The sequence below is a fragment of the Arvicanthis niloticus genome, chromosome 1 (genome assembly GCF_011762505.2).
Source record: "Arvicanthis niloticus isolate mArvNil1 chromosome 1, mArvNil1.pat.X, whole genome shotgun sequence".
Lineage (NCBI taxonomy): Eukaryota > Metazoa > Chordata > Mammalia > Rodentia > Muridae > Arvicanthis > Arvicanthis niloticus.
Window position 1 is genome coordinate 38870328 of NC_047658.1, and position 25880 is coordinate 38896207.

At 46.9% G+C, this 25880-nt stretch overlaps 2 protein-coding genes across 2 annotated transcripts in view; both read right to left on the reverse strand.

Annotated features, from left to right (window-relative positions):
* Window positions 1-926, reverse strand: part of Lrrk1 (leucine rich repeat kinase 1) — a 135562-nt gene extending 134636 nt beyond the window's left edge. Inside the window, exon 1 of the mRNA XM_076935476.1 lies at window positions 806-926. The gene's annotated coding sequence lies outside the window, so the exon portion shown is untranslated. The remainder of the gene's footprint in view (window positions 1-805) is intronic.
* Window positions 927-2624: 1698 nt separating this feature from the next.
* Window positions 2625-25880, reverse strand: part of Aldh1a3 (aldehyde dehydrogenase 1 family member A3) — a 35463-nt gene continuing 12207 nt past the window's right edge. The window contains exons 4-13 of the mRNA XM_034514660.2: window positions 23970-24099; window positions 22436-22497; window positions 21577-21705; window positions 20042-20155; window positions 18817-18919; window positions 16951-17135; window positions 12883-13047; window positions 11024-11181; window positions 9582-9656; window positions 2625-4534 (exon numbers count right to left, since the gene is read on the reverse strand). Coding sequence (XP_034370551.1) covers window positions 4462-4534; window positions 9582-9656; window positions 11024-11181; window positions 12883-13047; window positions 16951-17135; window positions 18817-18919; window positions 20042-20155; window positions 21577-21705; window positions 22436-22497; window positions 23970-24099 — 1194 coding nt within the window. The 3' untranslated portion in view covers window positions 2625-4461. The remainder of the gene's footprint in view (window positions 4535-9581; window positions 9657-11023; window positions 11182-12882; window positions 13048-16950; window positions 17136-18816; window positions 18920-20041; window positions 20156-21576; window positions 21706-22435; window positions 22498-23969; window positions 24100-25880) is intronic.

The window sequence follows — 25880 nt, forward strand, 5'->3', positions numbered from 1 at the left end:
CCCTGGATGGCCTGCCTCGGTTTCCCTAGCTGCAAGGTGTTTGGTGACCAAGCTCACTGCTCTTGTGCCTTGGTAGACGCTGGGGTCTTGAGACTTTGTGGGGTCCTCTCCAAATTTGAATGCTTTGCTGTCTTCCCTGGGGACAGGCGCAGTGACAAGGTTGCGCCTTTTCTACCTTGCTTTAGAACAGATTAATTTAATTTTTTATCTTGTATGCTGGCCATATACTCTGGCTGTAAATATTAAAAGGGCGAGAATATTAATGTGTGTGCAGGTCTTTAGGGAGCAGTACAGAAATTACATTTTAAAAGTTGATGTTTTGTAAACTGCGCTTTTTTTTCACCGTACAAGTTCGCTAATTATGGACGTTTGCAAAGATATTACTAGTTGATGAATCTTTTTCGATTTTCGAACTCCGGAGTAGCTGGGACTACAGGCGCATGCCACCCTGTCTGGCTGCTTGTGGTGATGGGGTGGAATGTTGTCAGTTAATGCCACTGAGGATAATAACCAAACGCGGCTCTATACACTCATGGCAGGCAAGTTTAGGATTCTGCTCCAGCCCCTCCCCCTTCACCTCCCCCCTCCCGTAGAAAAGATAATCCTTGGCAGAAAACCAGTACTGCACCTAAGTGCTTCTCACCGGTAAGGTAACAACGAATTTTCCAGGGACCACGTGCAAAGAACATAGACAGACCGCTTCACTGCCAGTTCACAGAATTTGAGAAGCTGTGAGTCTCCTGAGATACTTCAGGAACGCCTCAAGTTGGAGTTTGTATCCCTAGTTGACCAGGGGACTGACTACCTTGCAGCTCTCCTACGTTCGCTCTTCTTTTCCTCCACCGAACACCGTTTCAAAAATGTAGGCGCAGTTCTGCGATCCCGCCCTCGCCACCGAGGTCCTCAGACCAATTAGCAAGGCCAGCAATATGACTGCTACGGAAAAGTCCCTAATAATTTGCAAGGCATGGCGTCCTCAGTTTGAATGAGCCTGGCTTGGTGGCGCCTTCAGGGCATGCATACATCACTGCCACCTAGCGTTACCAAAAGGAAGTCCATGTCTAGAGCCAAGACCAACATTAAGGGGACTTGTGTCGCCAATACTTACTGTGGCAAGAAAATGTCCCCTTTAGACAAGCTTAGAAATAGGTTAGGAAAAGTGACCAATGTAAAGCAAACAAAAGAACAAGCAAACAACTCAAACATCTGGAACATTCGACACATATATGACCTTTTTTTGAGTAAGTATGTTTTAATCACAAGTTTGCGAAGGAGACTATTACAGAACAGTTAAAATTATTTCTTCTTCTTCTTCTTCTTCTTCTTCTTCTTCTTCTTCTTCTTCTTCTTCTTCTTCTTCTTCTTCTTCTTCTTCTTCTTCTTCTTCTTCTTCTTCTTCTCCTTCTCCTTCTCCTTCTCCTTCTCCTTCTCCTTCTCCTTCTCCTTCTCCTTCTCCTTCTCCTTCTCCTTCTCCTTCTCCTTCTCCTTCTTCTTTTCATTGCTGCAGACCCATGTTCTTCTTTGGTTTGCTCATATCCCACCCTGACTTTCAGTCTGAGGTTGGAATGACCCTGTCTACAAAGGGTTCCTCTGATAGACAGTCAGAGGTGGGCCAGCCACCCATCTCCCTGAGTGAACACTACACTGCTGGGGCTAACTGTTGCTTTTGTCTTCTGGCACTCGTTTTTATTCAGTCAAATGCTCACTTTTGTCTGATGCCCCTCAACAATGATTTAAAGACCCTCCCCCAGTCTCCACCTACAATCACAGTCAGCTACAAGGATTCTAGCAAGGTATAGACATTAGGAAGTAGGCACCCACCAAAAGCTGAAGCTGGAACATCCCATAATGTCTTCTTCGAGAGAATGTGTCCAAGCACTGGCATACACGTGCACCTGCACACCCTTACACACACATACTCAAACGTGTCTCTAGAGTGGCTCTCTTTAGGCGGGCATGTTCTAATTAATCAGACAATAGAAGGTGTCATTTTTTTATATCATCCTCTGCTAGCGTTTGGATCAGAGATGAAGCACTCATGAATACAGCGACACACGTACAGGTGCACGCTGAGAGCGATCTGGTCCAACCTCCCATACCATTTTTAAGGGGGTGGTGTTTTCACATCAGATGCCTGGGCTTGTGATGCTGAGTTTACAGTTTGATCTTTCCAGACCTACACAAGGTTTCTGCTGCAGCATCAACGTCAGGTCATAATCAGGTAACTGAGAAGCCGTAAGAACTTCAGCTAAGTTAAGTCTAGACCCTTAGATCATCGTAGAGAAAGTCACAAAAAAATAGACACAGGGTCATTATTTGGGGACGAGATGTTTTTCCCAAATCCTCACTTTCTGCCCAGGCCATTGTTACTCTGTGACTAAAAGGGACTTGGGCAGCATAGAAAGGATCTGACACTTTGTCTGTGAGCCACGGGGGTCTTCACCATGCAAGATTATAGAAACAGCCATTACCATCAAGAAGACCCCTGTACGTGCCCAACTGGAGGACTGTGGTTTCATTATTGCCATTGTCTTATCAAAAGCCACATTGCACAGAAGTCTCAGAAAGAGAAGGGCCTACCACAGAATTCAAATGGGGTTAGTCCTTCAATGAAAAAAAAAATGTTTCTCAATGTCCAACTTTATTTGTTTCATTGCTGCACACAATCTGAAGTTAAGATCAAAATCCCCAATCCAATCGATTTAAAAACCATACCACAGGGGTAAACCTTAAAAGAAGTGAAATCTAATATTATATAGGTTTTCATTTCTAAGTACAGTATATTACAGAAGGTTAAATATACTACCTCTGTGTACTTACAGCTATAAAAAGATACATTAATGATACCAGTCATAAATAATGTAACATTTCATATTAAAGGCATTATTGTACAATGGAAGAAGAATCGCAACCTTCTACTGTACTATGGTGAAGGGTAGTGCCTAGAGTTACTGAGATACTGAAAATTCAGTGGATGAGGCCAAATCCTGATTTAACCAGTTAGGGTAGTTGAAGTGCTGATGGAGGAAGAAGGTGAATGGGAAATTCCTTGTCTCTGACAGGGCTGAGAGCCTCAATTCACACACCATATTCTTTACGCACACACTGGTTCTGACAGAAGGCCTAATTCTCACTCTTGCTCAGCCCAACTTTATTCCTGGAATGTAAGCATCACATCCAGTTAGGGAGGTGCATGTTATTGACGATAAACAAAAAACAAAACAAAACAAACAAACAAACAAAAAAAAAACCAACACCCAGATAGCAGTCAACTCAAGGAGTTTGGTTCTATCCTCAAAGCTTCATGGGGACCGTTGTAGTTTTCCAAGTTCAAACATGGACTTGCACATCGTATGGATGCATCAAAGAGGAAAGGAAGAATGTTGTGGTGTGAGTGTGACTGAGATACCCAGGTCACTTGGCTGATGGTCGGGTCCCCTGTGGGATCCCGGTGTTACTTGTTAAAACCCATCAGAAATGAAAGTCCAAATGGGATTTTGAAGACCACAGAGCTATGCAGTGGCAGCTGTCTCTCAGTGGCATGAACTTCACTGATCTAAAACAGGTAATGGAGCTGGAGAAGAGAAAAAGGAAGTGGGCGTACCCATTAATGAATGTGGTAGAAACGGGTATTTGTAAGAGTGAACGGTGGCTCTGAGGGTCGAATGAGAGCCCAGGGTTTGCTCTACCTTGGTAGTTCTAACATGAGTCCTCAGTGGCAAAGGTGAGACGTTCTCTGCCTAAGGTGGGCCTTCGTCATGGAAGACCATCTCATAGCCATAGGGCAAATTCTCTGAGATATTCATTTGGTCATTCCAAAGTCAGGATTGTTTTCAAGGTGAATCCTGTGGTCAGTGTCCATATGCAGCCCTTAGGACCCGCACCCCTGCACACCAAAGGCTTCTGGCGCCTTTCCGTGGCATGTGCTTCCCTAAGCTTCCCACTCTGGGTCCCTGAAATCCTCCCTTCACCTTCACTAATCCTTTGCTTGCGAATAGTCCCACTTTCCCCCCCGAGAATGAAGAGGGACTTGTTCTGTGCACAGATGACCCCGAGGAGACCAGAAGACCAGATTTGCTCTCAGTGAGAGAGCAAATCCCTACCAGGGTCAAAAAGCATTTAAATGAACCTTGGGACACTCCAGAGACCATCTTATAGGTAAAGAGAGCTGGATGTCTTTGCGGTGTCCTGCACTTAGTCTAAAGGCAAAGTCAGAGCTGGATAAGAGTTCCTCCCCAGGCAGGCCTGCAGTTTCCCACATAACATCCGGCCACCCACAGTTTGGTCCATAAAGCGTGAGTGTGAGTGAGAGGAAAATCAAAACCATTGAACTCCAGTAGATCGAGTGTCCAGAAGAGAGGGTCCTGGGAAGCTGAGCACTGTCGTCCTGCGTTCTGCTTGCGGCGAGCTGGAGTTGCCACGGTCAGCTGTCCAGCTTTTGAGGAAGACACCGGTCTGTCCTCAGGGGTTCTTCTCATCAAGTTTGATGGTGACAGTTTTCACTTCTGTATATTCAGCCAGTGCATATTCTCCTCTGTGATGACAGAAAAGAGTGTCAATTCACATTGTCAGTTCACACTGTCAGTTCACACGGTTCTGGGAAAACTCCTCTAAAGCCAGAACATTCTGTCAGACAGCTTGAGTGTTGTAGTTTGTGTTACAGGACACAGTGTGGTGTCTGGACGTAGTAAAGACAGTCGACTCTACGATGCGCTCAGTAAGTGTCAGGAACTGGAAATGTGAGTTTAAATGCTAAGTTCCTGTGTGTGATGCTTTGGGTGAAGCTAAAAGAACTAAGAGTTTGCCTTTGGACAATGAGAGAAGAAAACAAAAGAACACATGTTCTCTGTGTCAGGGAGGTGGCTATGGAAAAGAGGCCTATGCACTGAATGAGATGTGCAGGCAGGGAATCGGGGTGTGAGAACCATACCGACTATATAAGTTTCAAGTGGCAATTTGTTACTCTTTGCAGAGACAGAAAAGGTGATGTCCAAGCTTGAGGAGTTGGCTAAGGGACCACAAGGATATCTGGCTCTGACAGGAAGAGTTGCAAGAGGAGCTGGGTCAGAATGCAGGGGAAAGGGAGCAGACACTGACACAGGCTAAAGACAGGGAGGTGATGGCTCAGCTCAGCATCTTCGGAATATTTCCTTCCCTTACAACTTACAGGGGCCAGGAATCTTTCCTGAGCATCATAGACCATCTTTGGAGTAGATCCCCTTCCAGAACCCACAGACATCTTGGATGCCATTCCACTACAGCACACTTTTAGAGCTTGCAGAAAAACAAACAAACCAAAACCAATAGATTCTGGTTCCAGAAAAGGTAGGAAGATGTCCATTTGGGCTTCTGTACTAAAGATCTGAGGCACAGTCCCTTCTCATCTCTGAGACCTGAAATCCTATGGGTAAGCCCAGCATCTCCTCTTGACTTCTTTTGGATTAAGATGTAGAACTCATACCTCCTGCCCTAGAACCATGCCTGCCTGGGTGCTGTTGTGCTTTCCAGAAATGATGATAATGGACTGAACCTCTGAAACGGTATGCCAGCCCCAATTCAGTGTTTACTTTGATAAGAATTGTCGTGGTCATGGTGTCTGTTCACAGCAATAAAACCCAAACTAAGACAATCAGCATCGTTGGGACTGTTTGAGCTGTGCCATGGGGATACCAGCATGCCTTTTCAGTTGTATCAATAGAGAGAATCAATCACACAGGCCACTCTCTCTGTGCTGGATAAGCAACGTCACCATTAAGAAGATGTACTGCTTGAGTGCTCTTTCTTACAAAGCAACATGGAGAAACACAACCAAAGGGGAAAATTACACAACGGACATACTCATGTTTGTACAAAAAAAAAAAAAAGAAAAAAAAAAGAAAAAAAAAAAGAAAAGAAAAAAGAAAGAAAGAAAAGCAAATTCCAATGTGTGTGAAAGGGACGCTCAACATTGCACACCTGAAGAAATGAAAACCCACACAGTGACAGGATCACTTTCATGTGGCCGGGCACTGAATTCTGGGAATTTATTCTGAAAACCATCACCCTAAGTGCATAATATTTACACACAAAGAAGTGTATAAACAGCGTTTGTAATGATAAAATCCTCTGGAAATAACACTAACGCCCATTCTAGGAGGCTTTCACTAAAAGACTGGGAAATGTCCAACACCCATTTTTGAGGCCAAAAAGTAGCTTGCTTCCGCATTAGTAAACAGAAAAGAATGGATGGATTTATGCATATCTATAGAAAATATGCCGTAAAGTTTCAAAATGAAAAAGTAATGTTGCTTTGCAAAAATTCTAAGTGTTAGTGATTTATTAATCTGGCAAAGAAAAGGGATGGAATCTTTCCAAAGTAGCTCAAGTTGGACACGTTCAGAAATGTCAGCATTCTTGCAAGAAACAGGGTGTAGCTTCCCCCTTCTTCTTTCTATTTCCTCATCTGTTGTCTTGGTTCAAGTTCTCACTGTCTCCCTCCAACCCCTCACCCAGTCCTTTCTACCTCAGCCACCCAAACCATCTGGGAGCTCAGCCTTCCTTCCAATAACCCTCCCTATCAATGGGCACAAGGATGGATAGGAGTGATAACAGTTCACTGACAAAGTCCCAGGACCTGACACTGAGCTTGGAGCAGCAAAGACGCTCAACAAATATTTGCAAGAAAAAAATCGCCAAGAGACCAAAGATCCCGTCCTTTGTGAAATTGTAGGGCTACAATCTCCTCATGCCTACAGGGTCATCTGTGGATGCGGCCTTGGACAAACTGTTGTCATTCACTAGGTCTTCAGAGACCCAGCTGGGAAATACAAAGCCTGGTGGGAGGTCAGGGTCAAGTATGAGGAGCAACACAAGATAGGCCAGAGCAAGAGACTTTCCCAGTAGCTTTGGTTTTTAGGTTTCTTTTTGTTTCCACCATTAAATTTTTTAAATTATCATTTTTTAAATCTAAGATTAATTATTTTTACTCTAGAAAAACAAAAACAAACCAAATAATTGCTATGTGAACCACTGAGTGATTGAACAAAATGAGTGAGCAGTTGTCCCTCTAACAAGTGGGACTGAGAGCCAGGGGAGAACGCCTGACCTTGCCGCATCTCTGTCATATGAGGTTTTGTTCAATGGCTTGGATGCTGCATGCCTTAGTTACACTGCAAATCAAAGAAACAGGAAGTAATATGCACCAAGAGGAACAGAGTTTTCAGGCTTCATCCAAGACCAGCCCAGAGGACATATCCTGGTGGGGCTGGTGGGTGTGCAGCCAGTAACCAGCCCAGCCCCAGTAACCAATTTGGGGAAAACCATGCAATTCACCATATGGTGCTCCAATATATATATATATATATATATATATATATATATATATATATATATATACAAAACGGAAACTTGTTGCAACACGGAGACATTGATTTGAAAGAAATGAAAATAGAAATTATTTTTCAAGGCAGTTTCTAGGCTCCTAACAAGTGATTTTAAAAAACTTCATTTAAAAAAAAAAGCTTTGGGAAAACATATGCCCAAGATCCAAAAACGAAAAACCAAAACAAAACTCCAGACATTTAAGAAAGTCCCTAGGGCAACTGTCAGGATGAAACATGACTGAGGTCTGTGAGCTTACCACGACAGTCTGTGGCAGGCAGAGGGACCACAGACCCCACACCGGATAAGAAGGGCCCAGGTAAAAAAGCCATGCAGACAATCCTCAGTGATGCTAGGGAAAGCCAGGCAGTAGGTGTACCCCACATGCCTTCTGGTTGGTCACTTTGTGTTTCTCCAGTGATCTGCACTTAGGAGACTGGTGTGCTTGCTGCCTCTGGAAGGAAGGCTGTGAGGGGTATGAGTTCCTTAGCCCTCATAACCTGCTTGGCTGAAGACAGAAGACCAGAGGAGACAAATGACCACATGAGATCTGGCGGCTTCATTTGAAGAGGCTTACAGTGATGACTCCTAGGACAGGGGTTAGCTCAGCGGCAGAGAACTTGCCTGGCATGCTGGATGACCTAAGTTCAAGTCCCAGTACTAGAACAAAACAAAATCCCCCAAAACAAAACTCAGAAAGAAAGAAAGAAAGAAAGAAAGAAAGAAAGAAAGAAAGAAAGAAAGAAAGGGGCACACGTGATCTCTATTAAGTCCTGGGTTACCCAAGGTCAAAGAACCAGAATTGATATTGACTCTTGTCACTTTTGTTGTGAGCCTAGCCATTTCTCCAGCCCTACTCTCAACTCTTATGACCTACTAACATCCTGAGTCCAAGTCTTCCCATGAAAGCTGTTATCTCTCTCATGGGCCATCTCTACAAGGCCACAGACGACTGTTCAGGGGCTCTCACACTAGCGTCTGTCCTAAGCAAATGCCAGCATCATCAGTATTGTTACCATTGGAAGATCCTGGAGGGAATTCAGATGACCCTGTTCCTGGTTTCTCATCCTCAAGTGTCAGTATTCGCCAAGAGGTGATAAAGTAGAAGCTTAAAAATGGAAAACACATCAAGATCCCGAGGGAGCTCTACAGAGTGCTCAAAGAGTGGGTCTTTGTGGCCAAGAATCAATACATTATTGCAGGTGAATCAGTCACAGGGACAAAAAGGATCCAAAGAACATTCTATGCTTTCTGCTCACATGTGCAGATGACTCCTGGACCTGTGTCATGACCTGAACAGAACTGAGGTGGAATGAGGAACCCCAGTTCCATTCAGATCAGTCAAAAACCAGTAGAAGCCAGCCCTCTCTACCACAACACACTTTTAATCTATCAGGAGAGCTGTTCTGTATCCCCACTAATGCCCAGGCTGAGAAGTACCCAAGATCTGTTCTGACTATGTAGAAGGCAATGCATTTGTATATAAATTACACAAACTGTTTAAACAAAGGACGAACATGCACGCTCAGAAATGTCCAGGAACAGCCTTAGGGTGTTGTCACAGATGGCTCCCTAAGAACACCAAGCCTACCAATATGTTTGTTCACACTAGCTAATAAAACCAGGACCATGGCAAGGGCAAATGGAAACAGTGTGCAGCTGGGGACCCCAGCATCTTCACCCAGGGGCACTCCACCCAACTTTGAATCTGGGCCAGAGGTAAGATGGTACATCCTTGAATCACCAGAGGCCAGGCAGAGAAGGTACAGAGGAACTTGTTCAGGCTCAGAAAGTACTTCAGAGGCCATGGAGGGGCAACACAGCCCCCCCCCCCCAAAAGTATTCAAAAGGAAGCAGAGTCACCCATGTATCTCCCTAAAGCCTATGCCAGGCTCTGAAAGCAAAGCTGGGAAGAATCAGAACCTGACTTGAGCCAGTCTGTTTTCTCTATGCAAAGTGGAGATATAGATGTGTGTTGTAAGACTGTTGATGTTGACTGACACAACCTCATCCTGTTAGCTTAGAGCTAAGAACTGTAGAATGTCCCTAAGGTGATGGCACTGGGCAGGAGAAGAAGTTGAGGCTATAGGTTGGTTGTAGGGCTTAGAAGAAGACAAGGATGGGAAGGAGGGAGGGAGGAAGGGAAAGATCTGGAACAGCCTCCATTGAGGGACCACCAGCCTTCGTCACAGAGGGAACAGTGAGGGGTCAGAAATACTTACAGTTCTCTGCCATTCCCAGACATTTTGAAGCCACCAAATGGAGCCTGAGCATAGAATGCATTGTAGCAGTTAATCCTAGAGCAAGAGTGAAAGATACCTGGGTTACCTGGGTTACCTGGAGAACACACCCCTGTGTCTTAAGACACTGGAGCATGCCCAATGCACAGCTCTGGGCAAAGCTTCAATAGCTTCCACACAGCACACTCCTTATGTGCTCCTTACCCCTGCCTCCTGTTCTTCCTGCCAGAAACTACAACTGGAATATACTGAGGAAGAGAGCTAGGGGATGAGTTAGCTGTGAAATGATGCAGGCCTGACCTCAGAGATCTGCTTCCTAGACTGTGTGACTCTAAGCTTATTCAACCTCTTTGAGTCTCATTTTATCCATCTGGAAGATGGGCGCATGAGTATACCATCTGCAGGATTATCAGTGTGCAGGGATCCATGTCCATACCTTGCAGCTTAGTTATGCATGGACTCTAGAATCCACCAGAGACAAAATTAGTGTGACACAGTGTGTCAAAGGTCGAGGCTTTGGAGCCTTTTCGGCTATGTCCAGTGACCCATGATAACCATAGGCTCTGCATCCTCAGATTCAACCAACTTCAAACCCAAAGTTTTTGTGCAGAATTATTCTTTCTCTTGCCACTGCTCCCTAAGCAATGTTGCACAACAAATATCAACACGGCATTGTACTGGGTGTTGCAAAACATGTAGATGTACACAGGAGGGAATGGGGTGTGTCTTGACGGTAAAATGCTTTTCTAGCATGTTCCAGGTCCTGGGTCAGAGTGCCAGCATGGGATAGATAGATCGATAGATGGATGGACAGATGGATGGATGGATGGATAAATAATTAGATAGATAGATAGATAGATAGATAGATGTGATGGATAATTAGATAGATAGATAGATAGATAGATAGATAGATAGATAGATAGATAGATAGATAGATGGATGGATGGATGGATGGATGGATGGATGGATGGATGGATGGATAGATAGATAGATAGATAGATAGATAGATAGATAGATAGATAGATGGTCAGCTGGGTGGGTGGGTGGGCAGACAGACAGAAAGACAGACAGACAGACCAATATTACAAGCCAGCCTGCCATCTAGAAGATGTGTCTAAGCTACCTGCACATACAAAGGACTTGAGTAGCCATCCTGTTTGGTCTCTCAGTAAGGAATGAATCCTCTGCAGTTAAACACTGAGGGCCAACTGCGCTAGCTGTGTGATGTTGGACCAGTCATTCCATCTCTTTCTATGCCTTGATTTCCTCATGCAGAACTTAAGGCCCTATTTCAGAGGGCGAGCAACAGAACACTTAACAGCGAGAGCACATCACGTAACCTCTGTTGATGAAACTGGAAAAGGGAAACTAGGAAGCCGGTTGCTCGGACAACACAAACGCTCCAGTGTGCATGCTTGGCTCACCAGACTGTCCCCGACTCGAGCGCGGAAGCCAGCTTCAGGGCTTTGTCGAGGTTTTTGGTGAACACTGCCGCTGTGAGCCCGTAGTCAGTGCTATTTGCTCGTTTGATCACTTCCTCCAGGTTTTTGAACTTCAGTATTGGTTGCACTGGTCCGAAAATCTGTGATTGATTACAAGGAGAGAGGTATGTGATGAGGCTGGGACTGGGTGCCCTGAGCAGGCATCCCCACTTTCATGGCTTTCCACACTCTTAGAGCCCCTCCCCCCAAGAAAAAGAACCCCAGAGAACCTCTATACTGTGTGATAGCTGAAATTTAAATAGGGGATTCAGACAGAACAAAAACTGAGAGTTAATCTGAGAATTTACACTGTATTTATGTTCCCTTCATGTCACAAGAATCTTCAGTCTTAGATCTTTGGGAAGACTCATGCACAGCAGGGTGTACAGAAGGAAAGCATTGGATAGCTTTCTGGAAAGTTCTTTGGAAGGGTGTTCACAAGTGGACAAATGCTGCTTTCTTGGTGGGTTGTTGTTTGGTTGTTTGGTTGTTTGGTTGTTTGGTTGGTTTTATTTGAGACACAATTTCTCTCTGTAACAGTCCTGCCTGTCCTGGAACTCTCTTATAGACCAGGCTGGCCTCAAACTCACAGAGATCTGTCCGCCTCTACCTCCTAAGTGCAGCTGGGATTAAAGGAGTGTGTCACCATGCCTGGCTCATTCCTGGTGTCTTTTTCTGTCACTTAATGAAGATATTTAAGCTATTTCTATAGTGAGTCCCAGGGGATGGAATGACACAATAGTCACCCAGCCAAGAAGGGCAGAGAGAAGCTACATGTTTGCTCATTTAGAGGAGGGTCTGAGGGGAGCTTGTGAGTGACTCAGTGACTCAGCAGCAGGTGGGATCACACCAGGACAGTGCACAGTCTCTGGAAATGGCTTCTCTGCTTCCTTGTGACATCTCACCAAGAAGTATACAAACAGCAGCAACAACAAGATGATTTTAAAAAAGAAGTACATAGAGATCTGAGCCCTGCACCTCTACAGAGAGGTGAGAGACCGTTCAACATCTCAAGGAGAAACTATCAGAGAACCTCACAGGGAAGCGCATGCCCACCCCCTCACATGCTCCAGAAGGTCTAGGCCAGTGGTTCTCAGTCTTCCTAATGCTGTAACCCTTTAATACAGCTCCTCATGTTGTGGTGACCCCCAACCATAAATTCGTTTTCATTTGCTACACCCTAACTTTAATTTTGCTACTGCTATGAATCGTAATGTAAATATCTGTTTTCAGATGGTCTTAGTGTCATTTGACCACCCCTCCCTCCACCCCTAATGAGGTTTTCACCCACAGGTTGAGAAACTGTTGGACTGGGCCCTTCTTACCAATCCTGTGCAGGAACAGCTGAGCCTAACCAAGAGATTCAGAGGCAAGGGGAAATCTGTCATTCTCAAGAACAAATGTGGCAGACAAACCAGTGAGAATGATAGCTGGGACTCAAAGGGACACTCATTTAAGAACAGTCTAAAGAGTGGGAAGTGGCCACTGTTCCTGAATCCATAGTTTGGTGCCTGGTCATACTTGAAAGGCTAAGATATGTCAGACCTGGGCTGTGTGTGTAACTGTGTGGAAGGAACTGGGCTGCTGCCGCCTAGTGACCATAACCAAAGATGGAGACAGGGCTGGGATAACTGTAGCTGCTGCAGGTTTTGGGGTTCACCAGAAGCATCAGAGCTCCAAGAGACAGCAGAGCCACCCAGAAATAAGACTGTTTGCCCTGTAAATATTTCTGGGATCCCTGGAGCCTCAGAATTCTTTGAAGGACCCCTGGGGCCTCGGTTTTTGGCCGTAGCCATACCTACCTCCTCTTTGGCAATCCTCATGTTGTCTGTAACGTCTGAGAAGACAGTGGGTTTGATGAACAGCCCTCTGTCCTCCATGGCTGACCCCCCACACTCTAGCTTGGCCCCTTCCTTCTTCCCACTCTCAATCAGATCAAGGATTTTGTCAAACTGCTTTTGGTCGATCTGCAAGACACAGGAGGAAATTATGACTACTTTCTTCTAGGAGGGGACTGTGGTCTCGTGTTTTCAATGGCCCTCAGCACCTTCAGCAGGTCCTCCTCTGTTCTGTATCCTTGTCAAGTCCTAGTTCTGGTAACAGAGAGCCTGTGGGCAGAGAGTCCTTGCCTGCACAAACCCATGCTCTTTGGAACACTGGGGCCACAGGGAGGTCGTCCATCCTCATCTGCATCCTGAGGCCTTACTCTCATGTCATGTCTGGTTCTGGTCCTCATGCTGTGAGGTAAGGTTCAGGGTGAAACAGATTCAGGAGTGATTACATTCTTTCAAATCTCAGCATTCTGCTTCCATTACTGGATTTAACAAGTAAAAACAGGATGCCCAGCTCAATGTAACTATCAGAAACACAACATACGGTAGCTTTTAGTATAAGGATACACCAAACAGCATTTGGGATAATACTTAAGCTGCTGTGTTTTCAGTTTGTCTGAAATTCAAGTCTAGTGGTGTCATATTTGCCTGACAACTCTGCCCTGCTTACTGCACACCACAGATTGGGGTAGGAACTTAATGGAATGATCCTATCACAGTGCAGAGGAGGGAACAAGGACTCAGCAGACCTGGGAACAGTGGAGTGAGCCTCACAGTAGGGCCTGAGTACTGCTTCTGGGCTGGAGGGAAACAAACTGATCGGAAAAGTTCCACATTCTGCTGTCTCCATCTTGGCTACAAGGTGCCCTAAGCCACATGCCACAGATTAACACCCAGTTGGGGGACACAGTTTCTAACCAGATGTCAAAAGGCCACCCCTTCTTGGGATGGCTCAACAGGGAAGATGCTCTTCCTTCCTGTCTTCTTCCTCAAATACATATGCTTGTATTGTGACTGGGTTGACAGACAGTTCCTTCCCTCCCAGGCTAAGAGAGACAAAATCTAAGCAAAAACACTGTTGCTGAGCCATCCAGATAGGAGACTTGGTTTCATTCAAGAAACACTAAGTAGAAAAAAAAAACAGGACTGGAGAGATGGCTCAGTCAGTAAAACATGAGGATTTTGGCTCTCTGGCATTCACAGAGAAAAACTGGACATAGTGACCCACACCTATAGTCCCAGCACTGGGAAGGTGGAGACAAGATGCTTCCTGAGGCTTGCTGGTCAGTGCACTCCAGGTTCAGAATCACACCCTGTCTCAAAAAATAGGGTGGATATCAACAGAGGAAGAACCTGACCTTGATCCCTGGACTCCACACAAGCATATAATACGTGTACATACATTTGTGCACATGGTTGCACACACATATGAATACATACACATGTATATGCCACAAATACACACATACAGAAAAAAAGGATGAAAAGTAAGTAAACCCATTTCAGGTACAGAAAGATTTTTGTGATTCTTTTTAAAGAATAATAAAGAATCAAATGGTGGCACCAACATGATCTCTCTTGTGCACAGAGATGGGGAGGACATCCAAGCACATAATCACACTTGCAAGGAAATCCTGGGGGTGGGTACTCCAGGAATAAAGACCACAGGAGCTCCAATATGGGGAGAGGTAAGAATGGGTGGGGGTGGAGATGGTTAACCCCTTCACTGAGTCCTTTGTACATAGTTAGGGTCTAGAGCGATGTGCTTACACACCCACGAAAAGTAATGAAAGAAACCCAAACACATCCAGTTCCCAGCCCTCTCCATCTTTCTCTGGGTGACCCACATCTTGGCTCAAAAGTTCCAGATGGGGCTGGTGAGATGCTTAGCAAATAACGGTGCTGGCTGAGCTCAGTCCTGGGTCGGGCAAGGACCCACATACACATGGGTAGACGGCTTCTAGCCTTCACATACACATATGTGCTGTGGCATGTGCACCAGTCCCCCACATACACAAATGTATACACATACAAGTTAAATAAATGAGTGTCACTTAAAACATTTTTTAAAATGTGTGTGGGGGGAAGTCCTTATGTTACAAAACCCCTCTCTCCTCCTAGAGGCCAACATAGGAGGATGTAGGAAGTTCATCAGGCCTCAGGTCTCGGCTGGCTGGAGCTATGATCTACTGGAAGAAGACCTCATCTGTTCTGCAGGCAGCGTGGGTCCCTGTCAGAACCCCTACACACCCATGTTCCACTCCCCCCCCCCATGAGCCCTCATAAACACGTTGTTTAAATCTAATAGCCATCCGTGAAATGTCAGCTGGTGCCTACAGTACAGGAAGAAAGATCTGGCAGGAAGGGAAATGACAGGGCAGGGCACTGCACCAGAAGTGGGAAAAGATGGTCCCCACAGGACCTCTGCAGAGGACGCCTCCGGATCCCGAGCAGGCCAGGTGGCTTCCTTGCTCCGCTGCCAAGTTAACCCAAAAGATGATGGAATGTTCCAGCAAGCGGTCTCCAGCCCCGGTCCCTGATCTAGGTCAGCAAGCTCTTCCACAGGCCTGAGACACACAGGAGTGTTTAGGCAGCTGGACAGTCTTGCAGAGTAAAACCTCACAGGTCTTGGGAGGGGGAAGAACATCCACAGGATCCTAGTGTCTGATTAGACAGCATGAGTGAGTTTCAAAGGGACTGTGCCATGCACAGCAGAGCCCAGGTGGAATAGACACACACCCCCTCCCTGACCCGCTTCCCAGAAATGCCACACCAGAGACTTGGGAAGAAAAGGAGAGAAATGTCAGGAGAAAAGGCTTTCCACCTATTCCAGATTAATGTTACAATTTGTGGATTCGATACCGGTTTGTGGCCATGTTTGCATGGAGAGCATGGACTACCCTGTGACAGGACTGTAGAGATTGTGGTTGAGGCTGGGTGTGAGGAATGCACACAGCTTCCTTGCCAGGGACACATGACACTGGAGCCACAGAGCACATGGGTTGGAGTCAAGGTTGGTATAGCCTTGGCCAGAAAATCCTCCTCCACTTCTTCCCCAGCCAGCATCCACACAGAATAGCTAAGCAAAACTGACTAGGATGCCCTGAAGTCACTTGGGGATGTGCACCTCCTAGGTCAGAGAGTTTGCCAGTCAGGGCATCTGCCTTAAAATAAGTCTACTCCCTTTGTTGAGTTCTTCCTGGTGACATTATACCCTCTACGACTCCCATTTCCCAGATGAGAATACTAAGGGCTGGAAGGAACAAAGCCACAGAGCCTCCTTTGAGCTCTGAAGTTTCCTGAGTAAACATTTGGTCCCAATTCAGTGTGCGTCTGGGGCAGATAGCAGGGAGTAAGTCGTGGATATGGTTGGAAACTTGAGGGCTGAGCTGCAGTCTGGCAGAAACAGAGTTGCCACCGTTCTCTGCTGCAGTGGCGCAGGGGTGGCCAGGCCCCTCTCTTAAATATCCAGCCATGGGCTTCACGGATGGTTAGTAAGAAAGCCACCCAGGACGTGCACTCTACAAACGTTATGAAACTTCATGGTTGTGGCTATTCACATCCTGCCCAGGCTTCCCAAACCAGGCCCGCAGAAACCTATTCTCATTGCCCAGGATGCAGCCCAATCCCTAGAGTCTCTCCACCCTCTGGTTACTGGGGGTTACTTCATGCTATAATGCATGTGGCCTTGAAGGCCCTTGAGTCAAGCTGGTCAGTCATTGCTTTGACTGCCCCCTCTTCTGCAGGGTTCAGGGAACTCTCTCTATCCCCATACTTTGAAGGTCACCATATCAAGAAGGCTGCTGGACTCAGCAGATAGCTTTGTGCCTGGGATCTGCTGATTCCTCCCTGATTCCCGTGGATACAGCTCCATTTCCTGACCGAAACAGTTCCATGCGCCTCTAAATAAAAGCCCTGAGTGGACAGCACAAGCTAATTCTTTTCCTTGGAGGAGGAATCCTGTCTGTGACCACACTTCTGCCTAGCTCAGTCCCTGCAGGAGCACTACGCATGGGGACATATTTGTTGGTGGGTTACCTGAGGCCCCTGCTCCGTTTTGGCATCGAAGGGGTCTCCCACGGGCCTCTTCTTGGCAAACTCCACACTCCTCCTCACAAACTCCCCGTAGACCTGCTCTTCCACAAACACCCTGGAGGCCGCGGTGCAGCACTGGCCTTGGTTGAAGAACACTCCCTGGTGAGCACACTCCACGGCCAAGTCCACTGGGGGTCAGGGGAGGCAAGAGGAAGCGATTAAGTTGTTACAGCAGGCCTGACAGCTGCAACTCTAATTACCCCCATAAGAAAACAGGGCCCAGATGACTACATTTCAGAAACTAATTTTTCTTTCTTGGCGCTTCCCAAAGGAGAGGATGGGGAAAAGGATTTTAGATTCACCAAGTCTGAGTTAAGAAAGTCTGGAGTCTCAGGCTCTCTCAGTGCCTTTAATGTGCTAATGAGAGTCCAGTAGGAGCACTTTCCAGTTCAACTGTCCATGGAACCCCCCACCCCAGCCTTCTTGTCCCTGGAGGGACAGTATCCCACCAGAGTTGGGACAGGACAGTCTCACAAGGATCTCAGACCTCCCTGTGCCCCACCTCTGCATTTGGGCCAGGGGCCAGGTTAGCATGGCCCGTCCTGAAGACATCAATTCATTTTCTGGTCCCTGATGGGAACCAGGAAGGATGACTGAAGTGACAGTGTTGCATGTCACCCTGAGCATTATGTCAGAATTTAATTTTTGGGGAATGGCGCTCCCTGGAGGAGGAGGCCGGAAGAAAAAGGGGGACACACTGTGTTTTCATGATCCTGGAAAATCAGCCCTTACATAAGGTTCCCTTCACTGAAAGAGCAGCAGGAGGGACAAACACAGAACAGGACTGTTTCTTTTGGATGGGGGTCTGGGACCCTAAATGTGAGTCACAAGAGGGCTACATACAAAACTGTTCCAGTGACTCCAGTAGCAACATTGCTCGGGCCAGAGCCAGGCAGTCCCTCTCCACAGCCTCCCTGGGGCCCTTTCTCACTCTTCTCTCCCACTGAAAATCAGCTTTAGGGAAAGAAACCAGTCCTTCACATCTTAGTGAGAAATAGTGTTATTATTTCTCAGGGTTATTTGCAGTTCCAGTCTTATCTGAGTGTGGAATGGAAGGCTTTGTTCTCTGTGGCAGAGATGTCTGGCACGGGTGGACAGCGGGGAGGCTGTTCCCTAAGGCATAGGTGCTCTCAAGTCTTTGAGGAGTCACACTGTAGGTGACCCAGTGCTCAGACAGATAAATGCTCACTGAGGTCCTTTCTGTCTTCTTCTGGACACAAGCGCCAACAATAACATACACACTCTTTAATATTGTGTCACACAACTCTGGCAAGAGACAAGTTGCGCTCAGCCACTGTGCAGGCGGCTCTGCCAGGGAATAGTCACACAGGAATGACACGCAGAGCGTGTTTTTGTTTAGTGTTTTAAAGGGTCAGCAAGGCTGTCCTCTGGTGTGTCAGGAGAAAGAAACGCTTCAACTCTTTCAAGAGCCTAAGTATACTGCAGCGACATTGGCTTGAAGATAGAAAAATGGATGCCTAGAATGGGGAGCCTGCCTCCTCCCCAAGTCCAGAAGGAGGCCTGTAGGAGAAACTGGAGCCTGTCTACAGACTCCTCGAAGCCTCCCCTATCTCCTCAGGGACAGGAAGGTGAACTTAGCTTCCAGGGACAGACCCTGTAGTATCTATAAGTCACATGCTTGCCCATCTCAGCAATGTTGTTCTGCCCTCCAAAGGCTTGGGCCTGTGAAGGGCAATGGCAGGGCCATCCCATGAGGAAAGCATCCCATTATGTGCATATGCTCCTCTTCTCATGGGTCCTGAATGCACGCCAGGAAGTGAGCAGAGACCTATAGCCCCAGTGACTCACGGTCAGCGTCCGCACACACGATGCATGGATTCTTGCCCCCCAGCTCCAGCGTGACCCTCTTCAGGTTGCTCCGAGAGGCGGCTTCTTTAACCAGTTTTCCAACCTTCAGGGTAAGAATTAGGCTTTGTTAGCTCTTAGATGTGGTGAACATGTGCAGGCACGCTTTGGGTACCCTGGTCACCTGCCTCAGTGATGCACCCCAGGCCTGATGCATCATACTGTCACACAGCCTTGGCTCATCGGGCTGGCCACTGTAGCTGGGCACCATGCTGAGTGACCTGGCACTCCTGCTAGTAACTGCTGAGACTCTGCCAGCCTAATATAGAGGTAGTGCTGGTCAGAGAGGACTGTCAAATGAGGGAAGCACCAAAGATGGCTTGGCCTGTAATAACATGTGACCATTTCTCTAGAGCCCTTTAAAGATGGCCCACCTCGGGAGGAGGAATGAGAATTGGTAGCTGGGGTAGTGCCACTGGACCACCCTCCCACACACCCTGAGATCTCTCTGAGATCTGAGTACACAGCTGAATGCAGGGCTGGCCTAGTGTTCCTCCAGACTCACCCTGTCAACAAGTTTAGCCAGGCACCAAGAACCTCAGAGATGGCAAAGACCCAGGGGACCAAAGCAGACACTGAGACTTTAAGCTGAACAGCTCAGGGTCCACATTCCCAGGGCCTGTTTAATACCATGCAAGGGAATGGTGGCTGTAGGTCAGAGTCTAATTCTTACTAGAGTCTCTAAGGATGCTTACCCTAGCTGCCAAAGGAGTGGCAGGACTCAGGTGGGTAGCAGGCTCCTGGCCAGACTAGACATCTCAGAGATGTCCATTTCCCCCACCATTCTGCTTGTCTTCTTCTTTTTTTTAAAAAAATTGATTTGTGGGTGCTCTTCACATATGAAGGATATATAAACATTTGTAAAGCTACATGCTGTACAACTGGTTTTCTCCCAGCTTACTTATCATCTCTTAGTCTTAATGATATTGTTTACTATATGGATGTTTTACATTTTTATTTTATCTTATCTCTCAGTTATTTTTTCTAAGGCTTCCAAACTCTATTAACTATTTATTTAGTTTGGGAACTGGAATGTTTTACTAATAGTTTACTAATAGGTTTAGAAAAAGAGAAGCAAATAGTATTTGAACTCCTCAAGAAAATGTCGGTGTGTCTCAAATAATGGACTGGTTGTTGTCTTTGCCAACAGCTCACAAAGAGGGCTTACCTCTGTGGAGCCGGTGAAGGCTATCTTGTTGATCTGTGGATGGGAGGAAATTGCTGCTCCCACTGTGGGCCCAAAGCCTGGCACAATGTTCACCACACCCGGAGGGAACCCGACCTGAGAGGGACAGAAACAGTATCAAAGGATCAGACAGACAGCACCCACTACAAACTTATCTGCAGGGGTGGTTAAGAATTGTAGCCCTGTAATGTCCCCAAGCAGAGCAGCATCCTCAAAGGGTAGCTGGGCCACACACTGGTCAGCATGCACCCACATCAGCTGTAGCAGCCCTCCTCATGTTCTTCTAATCCTCTGTTGCTGGCTGGGGGTGAAGGCACATGGGAGACTTGATCATACCCAGGAAGATTCTAGCTAGCATCCTAGCAGGGCCCAGGAGCAAAGGTTGAGGGATACCACTAGGTGGCAGTGGCTCTCTTGTATAAGACTGCCTCTCTCTCTCTCTCTCTGTGTGTGTGTGTGTGTGTGTGTGTGTGTGTGTGTGTGTGTGTGTGTGTGTGTGTATGTGTTTAATTTGAGAATCTAGAGCATTGGAGTGGACACACACACACACACATCCTTCCCCTTACCGTGCCCACTGGGCACATCCAGGATTGGCCCTTGCTGAGGCAAGGGACTCCTGATCTTCCGTATTCACACTCATGCTCCCCACTCACATGTCCCTCCCTATTAACAAGACTTTTACCACCCTAATGAGGTAGAAGGGGTCATTCCCAACACAGGGTCTTGTCTATGACTTTATTTTTTAAAATGTCATTTTACGGTCCAGTGTTTGACTCTTAAGTTTCCTGGGCATTATTCTGTAACCGTTGTGATTTTAGAACCTAGAGTCTCTTCTGCATGAAAGCATGTGTGACCAGTGAGGGGAGGGTGAGTCCTGACTGGTTACAGCAACCCCAACCTCCCTCCACCGTGTACGCCTCCCCGCTGCCTCAGTCCAGCTGGGAGTGAAACGGTCGCCTTTCTTCCAGCTCATCTTTCTTCCTGCTCTTTCGATCTTTGTTACATGCGTGCTGATGATGGAACAGCTGAAATATGCTGCCAGGTGTGTCTGGCAGGTGTCCCTCTAGGCCACTGCTTCCCTGAGTTGTGGCTCCCTTGGGGTGGGGAGGACAATGGGGAAGCTCCTGAGGACCTACACACAGCTGCAACTAACTACCTAGCTAGCTGGCAAGGCTACCCTTCCCACCTCCCATGCCCACTGAGCCCAGGACCCAGTTTGGAGATCTCTTTTTTTGGCCCCCTCTTGCAATGCCCTAGGTAAGACACAGAGAGCTAACCACTGGTTTATACCTTAATGAGAGAGGCAGGTTCTCAATAGGACCATGGTGAGGAACCGCAGCTTTCAGATCAGCTACCATGTACACAGTCGCTAAGCTAACCAGTCATGCCCTTCCTTCTGCGTGGTGCTGAGCTGGTGAGCATGGTGGCCGGCTGCTGTCACTGCTTTCCATGGTACCTAACTCCTGGCTGTGTGGGTCTATCCAGAGCACATAATATTTCCTTGTCAGACTGCTTACCTCTTTGATGAGAGAGCCGAGGTACAGAGCGGTGAGAGGTGTCTGCTCAGCTGGCTTCAGGACCACGGTGTTCCCACAGCACAGGGCAGGAGCCAGTTTCCAGGCCAGCATCAGCAGGGGGAAGTTCCACTGTGCCAGAGCACAAGAAAGGGGCCTTGAGGCTCAGGTCCACTGTGCCCGCATCCCGGGGCCCAGCCACCTCTGTGGTTGCTTCCTTTGTCTGGATTGGGCTTTGAAGGGTAGCATTGGAGTAAGCAAGACTGCAGGAGTCTAGTGCATGCTCAGTGCATCCTGGAAGATGCTAATGCAGAACAGTTCTACCCTATGTGTCTTCAGATTCCCTCCAAAATGCTTGCCAAAGGGGTGACATTTCCCTTGTCTCTTCAGTCCTCACTCACCCAGCTGCTGTGGAGGGGGGCAAGGACTTCCCAAACAGATAGGAAGTATCGGTTTCCCAACCTGTGCAAGGCTCAGCTGCTTAGTGTCCCAGGCTCCAGGAATGGGACCTGCTATCTACCAGGAGTGCTTACCTTAACCTGAGCTCCTCCTTGCCAACCTTCCTCTGTTTCCTTCCAAGGAAAGCCACCAATCCATGCCTTTGCCCAGGCAGGTCTGACTGTTTGAAAAGCCCTCTTCTCTGGTAACCAAACATTCCTGTGTCCCAGGCCTAATTAAGAGACTCTGTCCCTGAGAAGCAGCCTCTCCGATCACACAGCTGGAATCCACCATGCCTCCTACCGAACCCCCTGAACTATCTTAGGAGCCCTCAGGCGTTGAGTCCGATGCCCACAGCCTGTCCCCAGCCAGTGGCTGTTACGGTGGGCAGAAATGGTCTGTGAAGGAACACTTTCATACTCACTGGGGTAATGGCCCCACACACCCCGATGGGCTCGTGCCTGGTGAAGCACACAACATTGTCATCTGAAAGAAAGGTGGCATAGGGGAAGAATACAATCGTGTTAAGAAGTTCACATGGACTCAGGTGTGGTGGCGCTCACCTTTAATCCCAGCCCTTGGGAGGCAGAGGTGGGTGGATTTCTGGGAGTTCAAGGCCAGCCTGTTTTACAGGCTGAGTTCCAGGGCAAACCTGAGCCAATAGAAAAACCCTGTTTTATTTTATTTTTTTATTTTTTTTATGTAGAAATCCTTTTTTTTTTTTTTTTTGGATATTTTATTTACATTTCAGATGCCATCCCCTTTCCCCTCCCTAGAAAACTCCTATCCCATACCCCCTTCTCCCTTTTGCTTTTATACAATTTTTTAAATGTTAACCAATGGCTTTATAAATTTGGTAATGCTCAATATCAATCAGAAGTGTAACCTAATACCCAACCTAGATATATCAACTATCATTGACTGGCAGGGACATGTGAACATCTGCCTCCATGTCTGGCCCCACTCTCTCTTTCTCTCTCATCACCTAGCTCCTCCTCTCCTTCTCCTCCTCCTCTCCTTACTCCTCCTCTCCTTACTCCTTCCAACTTAGTTCCTCCTACATATCACCCTTCCTGTTAAAATAAAACTTTTCTCTCATAATACAGTTAGAGCATAACTATACCAATTTATGTCTGTAAGGTGCAAGATAGACCTAATATCCAGTCCATCATTTTGTTGACTAAGCAGAACCTCTGTCATCTCTCCTAAATAAAAGACTTAGTTCTGAACCTGGCTTTTTTTTCTTGGCTTTAGAATGAATGTCAGCTGAAAACCATCCACTCAAATCTTTTCTCTCATAGTAAATAGCAAGGATTGGCTATGAGACTATAAGTTTTCAACCCCATCAGAAGTCCAGAATGACTGAGTTAACTGAGATTATGGGAAGCACAAGCATAGCTTCTAAAACATAGCCAATTTATAGAGACCACTGAACACCTGGAGAGTCCCTATACTACAGAACATTGGAGCATCCGATTTTCAGCCTTCTGGCCCAGGATCATCTGACAGACCTAGTGATGCAGAATTATTAAGGGCTGATTACTCTGTCTTGGCAGATATAATCAGTCGACTATTCTGCAAGTGTGGAAAGACCCTGTTTTAAAACAGCAGCAACAACAACAGCAGCAGCAGCAAAAGCAACAACAAACAACAAAAGCATAACATCAATAACAACAGAAACCCCCACAAACAAAAAGGAATTTCACTGGGTAAAATTAAAAGAAAGAAAGAGAAGCCTTTGAAGGTCCTAGGTCTCGTTCTTATCTGTAACGCAAAGAAGCGGTTTGGACTCAAGTTCAAAACACAAATTGAGCTCCCTAAAAGACAAATTGGCGTGGTCCATGTGGGGACAGAGTCCATGGGACAGATGCAATGCAGGGGAAAGGGCAAGCAAGGAAGAAGAGAAGACAGGTCCCCCCCAGTAGACCCAAGCAAGGTTAGAGTCTGCGTAGGCTCACCTGTGGGGATGGTCCTGCCCTGGATTTTGTCTGCCCAACCAGCAAAATATCTGAAAGTCTTAATACAGCCCTCCAGGTCAATGAAAAAGGCATGAAGGAATGGTTTCCCGGTGTCCATGGTCTCCAGAGTCTGCAAAAACAAGGCAGCGTCTTTTGTAGACACAGCATTTTTCCCTCATCTGGTTGTTAAATAGAGAGGGTGAAGGAGAAAGCCCTTCCCCAGGGCATAGCTCTCTAGACCTCAGTCCTTACACAGCACTTCAGAAAACCTGCCTCCACATTGAAATGTATCTGCCCCCTATTGGCAAGGACTGTCCTCTCCCACTTTATTGCCTGATGCCTGAAGCAGAGGCCTGGCAAACATGGGCACTGTTTCCACTGACACTCATTTGAACATCATCCACCCTGGCATTTGCTCTTCCATCCAGAGCGCAGCAGTCTCCAATGTACCATCCAGACACATGACTTCGTGCACCACTAGGGAGCTTCCAGAAATTTGGCTGACAAGAGGATGGCTTCTTTTAACAAAACAGAAAGGGAAGACACCGGATTTCCCTTATTAGCTGAGCTGGTCAGTGTGGCAGTGGAAAGAACCATGGAGCTCAGGAGGGTCAGGCCACCACCACAACAATAAAATGCTTCCCAAGCAGGCTGCTGGCCGGATGCGGAAAGAGACCAGAAAGGGCAAGCTAGCTGGACTAGGCCTGGGTGCCACTGCTCAATGTTGGGATTCTTTTCTATTTCTAGCCCGGGTGAAAGAAACCCCTTTGTCTCTCACACAAGCAGTCCTATGGAGCACTTTGCTGAACTGTCCACTTATCTGGCCTCACAGAAAGTATTCACCAGTCACATTGCCTAGGGCTGAATTCCTAGGGTTGAAGTTTCTATGGAGCTAAATGATGCTAGGGAGAGGAAGGGAGGTGCCTCATTCCCACCCAGGGCTTTATTCCCAAGGCACTAACAAGCCTGTGTCTTATTGGATGCTGGATGGCTCTGTTCCCATTAGAAGATACTGATGAGAGTACAGACACTAAGACTAGCAGGGCCCAGTGACTTCCTAAGGCTAACACAAGCCAGCATTAACTTCCAGGGAGCTTAGTTATCACCTGTTATGCGGCTATCCCTGGGCATTTAGAAGACTCAAAATATTCAAGGCTCTTCTGTCTGACCTTTACTTCAGAGACAACCAAAAGAAACAACCACAGCCTGTGTGTGTGTGGTATGTTTGTGTATACATATTCATGTGCGTGTAGACACATGTGCGTATGGGTATGTATGCCTATAGAAGCTTTTCAATCCCTTGTCGTCTTACTTTTTGAGACAAGGTCTCTCTGTGAGCTTAGAGCTCACTGGTTTAGCTAGATTGGTTTTAGCCAGTGAGCCCTGGATCCTCCTGCCTCCATCTCCTCAGCCCTGGGATTTTCAGGTTCATCCTGCCATGCCTAGCTTTTTATGTGGTGCCGAGGAGCCAAACTCGGGTCTTCATGCTCATGCTGCAGACATCACTCTGTTGACTGAACCATCTTCCTAGCCATAGGAATCATCACTTCTGATGGACACCGGGCTAGCAGGGCCCAGTGACTCCCTTAAGGCTGAACACAAGCCAACATTAACTTCCAGGGAGCCCTCAGATGTCTTCCACTTCAGTTTTCTCTGCTGTAAAAGGAAGATATTAGCGGTTTCACCATCTTGGGGCTGGTGTGTGAGTTAAGGCAATCAGGGAACATAATACTCAAATCAACAGCATGCTACAGTGCAATTGTCTATGTGCTAACTGGTGGACAGACCAGCTTTCTCTTATGGACTAGATGGGTGGTTGGTGACTCTCACTGTTCTTAAGAAGGAAGGACTCAGACTTGGTAAAGATGAAAGACCTTGGCTGAGTCTGAGGGTCTGAGGCTCACTCTGAAC